The sequence below is a fragment of the Plasmodium falciparum genome (assembly GCF_000002765.6).
Source record: "Plasmodium falciparum 3D7 genome assembly, chromosome: 12".
In the NCBI taxonomy this organism is placed as follows: Eukaryota; Apicomplexa; class Aconoidasida; order Haemosporida; family Plasmodiidae; genus Plasmodium; species Plasmodium falciparum.
The window spans coordinates 1,512,501-1,517,500 of record NC_037284.1 but is presented as its reverse complement, the minus strand read 5'-3'; the positions used below and the strand labels follow the sequence as shown (position 1 = coordinate 1,517,500).

Here is a 5,000-nt window from a genome sequence, read left to right as displayed (position 1 = left end):
TGTAACATCAGAAGTTTAACCGTAAACTACTAATTAGTACATATATATATATATACATATATATATATATATACATATATATATTCATATGTAACATGAAACGTTTAACCGTAAACTACTAATTAGTACATATATATATTCATATGTATGTAACATGAAACGTTTAACCGTAAACTACTAATTAGTACATATATATATATACATATATATATTTACATATATATATTCATATGTATGTAACATGAAACGTTTAACCGTAAACTACTAATTAGTACATATATATATCTACATATATATATTTACATATATATATTCATATGTATGTAATATGAGACGTTTAACCGTAAACTACTAATTAGTACATATATATATCTACATATATATATTCATATGTATGTAACATCAGAAGTTTAACCGTAAACTACTAATTAGTACATATATATATATATACATATATATATATATACATATATATATTCATATGTAACATGAAACGTTTAACCGTAAACTACTAATTAGTACATATATATATTCATATGTATGTAACATGAAACGTTTAACCGTAAACTACTAATTAGTACATATATATATATACATATATATATTTACATATATATATTCATATGTATGTAACATAAGAAGTTTAACCGTAAACTACTAATTAGTACATATATATATTTACATATATATATCTACATATATATATTCATATGTATGTAACATGAAGCGTTTAACCGTAAACTACTAATTAGTACATATATATATTTACATATATATATATGTGTTGAAGTTTTATATATATATATATTTACATATATATATATGTGTTGAAGTTTTATATATATATATTTACATATATATATATGTGTTGAAGTTTTATATATATATATTTACATATATATATATATGTGTTGAAGTTTTATATATATATTTATATTTATATATGTTGAAGTTTTATATTTGATTATTTTATTTTTACTCATTATGGCTTTCAGTGGATTTTTTAAAACGAAATTTCCCGTTGATGTCCATCTATATACTATAGAGGGCTACAATTGTAAGCCTTACCTTTTTGATTGTAAATTGAGCGTAAAAAAAGATAAGATAATAATATGGAACAACATCACGGAACTTACTTTTTGTGAAGATAAGATTTGTGATTTTTTGTATATTCAGTTGAATATGTGTTACATTAGATACATTAATAATGATGCTATTGAGAAATATATTATTGTATTTATGGATATATCGAACACATATTACTTTTATAAGTATATGATGTATTGTTATATAAAAGGCAATTTAATATCGTATAAATATATTGATATATACAAAGTAGATTGTATAAATAGAACATTGTATAAAAAGAAATTGTTCTGTATAATACTCCAAAATCATACTAAATATGAACATATATTTGTTATTCTGAAAGATGATGCAGAAAAGAAACTTAAGAAATATATAAATATTTCTTTATTACCTAAATTGAATGACCAAATGAATAATTCAAATGGAAAAGGTTGTGAAGTACACAATGCAGATTCAATAATACGAATTCTTAAAGAATTATATATTAAGAATGAAGTATTCTTAATACACATCATGAATTGTATTAATATTCAATATTCTGAACTTGAATGTATATACGTTGACTCTACAAAATTTGTTTTGAAAAATGTTTTTCAAATTGTTGAATATAACTCCTTTTATAGCGATGGCTTTTCATACAGAACATTTTTCTTAAGAGATTCTGATGATGACGTATGGTCTAACGACGAATATACATATTATGACAAAATGAAAGAAATACCAGTTGATACAAAACCAAATATTCATAACATACAAGGAATTTATTATATTATCCATAGAGCACTCGAAAGGGTTAAAACCATATATTGTAGGATACCAACAGGATATGAAATATTACGAAATTTTTATCATGGGATTCATAATGATATACAAAGTTCTCAACAAAATAATCAATATGTTCAGAAAAATAATATAGTACACCAAGAACGTTCCTCATCTGATCATGCAAATAGAAATTTTGGTCAGCACAATATGCATAATAGTCAAGAAACACATAATGATTTTCAAAACATTCTTGACGCTTATCAAGAAAACATCCATCTTCTTAGAGCAAATCTTGAAGATGATCACGAAATTTGTAATATTGATGAGGAAATGCAAAAATGGGAACAAACAAATGAAAGGGATCAACCAACACAAGAAATGAACCATGAAATAAATAATATTGAAAAGAAAATTGTATTAATTAATGAGCAAATGTGTGTAATTGAATTACCAACATATGGAGTTGAATTATCTGTATATACAATCGAATTACCAGTACATACAATTCATTTACCCATAGATTCCATTGATATGAGTATAAATGGAATTAAGATACCAATACATGAAATAGAGATTCCATTACATAAGAGCGAGATGTCAATATGTAAAATTGAAATTCCATTTTGTAAAACGGAGATACCAATATGGAAATTTGAGATACCCATACGTAAACATGAACAAAGAATATATGACATTGATCAACACAATGGTGTAATTGATCACATTATTCGTGAAATTGATGACGAAATTATTAATTTCAACAAATCTATTTCTGATATTAATAAGAACCATATTAAATGTGATCAGGTACATTCTCACATGAATCAATCTCATCATAATATTACACCATCTAATTGCAACACTGATCAATTGAATTTTGATTCTGATAAATCCAAAATGGGTGATGTCCAACCAAATGATCAATTCAATCGTTTCCATATGAACAATGGCCAATCAAATGACAAATTTGATAAATTAGAAATTAAATCATCTAATAATAATATTGTTCCATATAAAAATTTGAATCATAAAGAAACATTTAATAATATTATGAATATATTATATAACAATATATATTTTACAAATGAAAATACGAATTTATGTTTGGATTATGTTCCTTTAATTCTTCAAGCTATTAAATTGTTCAATGAAAGGAAAATGGAAAATAGAAAAACCTTACCACAAAATGAACATAATGAACATAACGAAGGTGTACACGTAACTGCTCTTTCACAAGAAAATAATCGCTCAGAAGAGGATGGTCTTGAAAAAGAAAAAGATGACATATGTGCAAGTGCTCATATAGAAACAAATGATCATGTAGAAACAAATGATCATGTAGAAACAAATGATCATGTAGAAACAAATGATCATGTAGAAACAAATGATCATGTAGAAACAAATGATCACATAAAAGGAAACGATAATGTAGAAAAAAATGATCATGTAGAAACAAATGATCACATAAAAGGAAACGATAATGTAGAAAAAAATTATCCATTTGAAAAATGTCGTTACTCAGTAAATAATAATACTCAAGGAGAAGCTCAAAAGAACCTTTTCGGTTTCCCAAATTTGATGAAGAACTCTGTATCAGCTGAAAATAAAAAGCAAGATGTTGACGTATTAGAAAGGTACATTGATGACTATACTGAAACGACAATAAAAGTGTTAAGGGAAAATAAAAAGAGGAGAAAACGACGATCAAAGAATAGTACAAAATATGAGATGAATGTAGAGGAGATGTTGAAATATTTAACATGTGAAATATATCTTAATGTAAAAAATTTTATGAAAGAAGTAGCAAAACAATATAGAAATGACGATGAATTATATTGTGTTATAAGTAACAATGTATTATCTAAGTATGCAACTGTATGCGATTTTGTGAAAAAAAAGGTAAACAAATCAAGGGTATCAATGCATCCAATTAATAAGAAAAAGAAAACGAATAAGATACAAAGGAAGAATACCATAAAAAAAAACAAAATGATACAAAAAAATAAGTATAATATTAAGAATTTAAATAAGGATGATAATAATAATAATAATAATAATAATAATAATAATGAAAGGGGAAATCGAAACGCAACCCATAATAAATCCAGAAACATAAAGAAGAACTTGCACAAATATAATAGCGAGAATACATCCTACAACACTTCTGAGAATAATAATACATTCAGTAATATGTACAGTAATTGTGTGGGTAATAAATTTTATATGAAATTCGAAGGAGGCAAGAAATATAAATCTAGAATGACAAATAACCCAGCATGGATAAATGAAATTATTAATCTATCGGATTCTGAGGAATCAGATAACTCTGAAAAAAAGGATGATAAAAAAAAAAAAAAGGAAAAACAAAAATATCGTATGAAATATAAACATTTAAGTACAAGTGGAATATATTCTGTAGTATTGAGACAAAATATATTACCAAAAGGTTACAAAGAGAAGATGGAAAGGAATTCCAAAGAATTAAAATTATGGAATTATATTAATTATGATAAAATATATAATGAATTATGTATATTTGATTTTTATGATTTTAATAATAGAAAAAAATTATATAATGTAAAAAGAGAAGCTTTTATATATGAAGATGAAAAATGTATACCAAAAGAAATACATATTAATAATGAAGAAGGGAATCAATTAATATTATTAGATGAAAGATATGATACAAATTTCTATATGATGGATGTAAAAAAAGAAAAGTTAGTAAGAAAATGGTGTAATGAAAATATCCCTATAACGAAATTATTAAAGAAGATGGATAATATATATTTGGGATATAATGAAAGTTCGTTATTTTTTGTAGATACAAGATTACAAAGATGTATCCAAAATATATTTCAATATAATAAATATGCATCTCCTATAGAACATGCAAGTATAGATAATAATGGGAGAATTACATCAAGTACATCCAGGGGTGAACTTAAATATTATGATGGTACAATAAATAAACAGAACAAAATCAAAAAAAGTAAAAATGTTATATATTGTTCTGATGATATGGTTCATTTGACTACATCACATAAAGGATTATATTCTATTGTTACTTGCCAAAAGAGAATAATCATATATGACAATTTTATGGATAATAAAAACTTTTTTGATCATGTAATCAGAAAATGTTA

At 24.2% G+C, this 5,000-nt stretch overlaps 1 protein-coding gene across 1 annotated transcript in view; it reads left to right on the top strand.

Annotated features, from left to right (window-relative positions):
• Positions 1-984: 984 nt before the first annotated feature.
• The window catches only part of PF3D7_1236200 (conserved Plasmodium protein, unknown function), a gene marked incomplete at both ends in the record, with an annotated part of 4,317 nt that continues 301 nt past the window's right edge, over positions 985-5,000 (top strand). Inside the window, one exon of the mRNA XM_001350720.1 lies at positions 985-5,000. This exon is cut by the window's right edge and continues 301 nt beyond it. Coding sequence (XP_001350756.1) covers positions 985-5,000 — 4,016 coding nt within the window.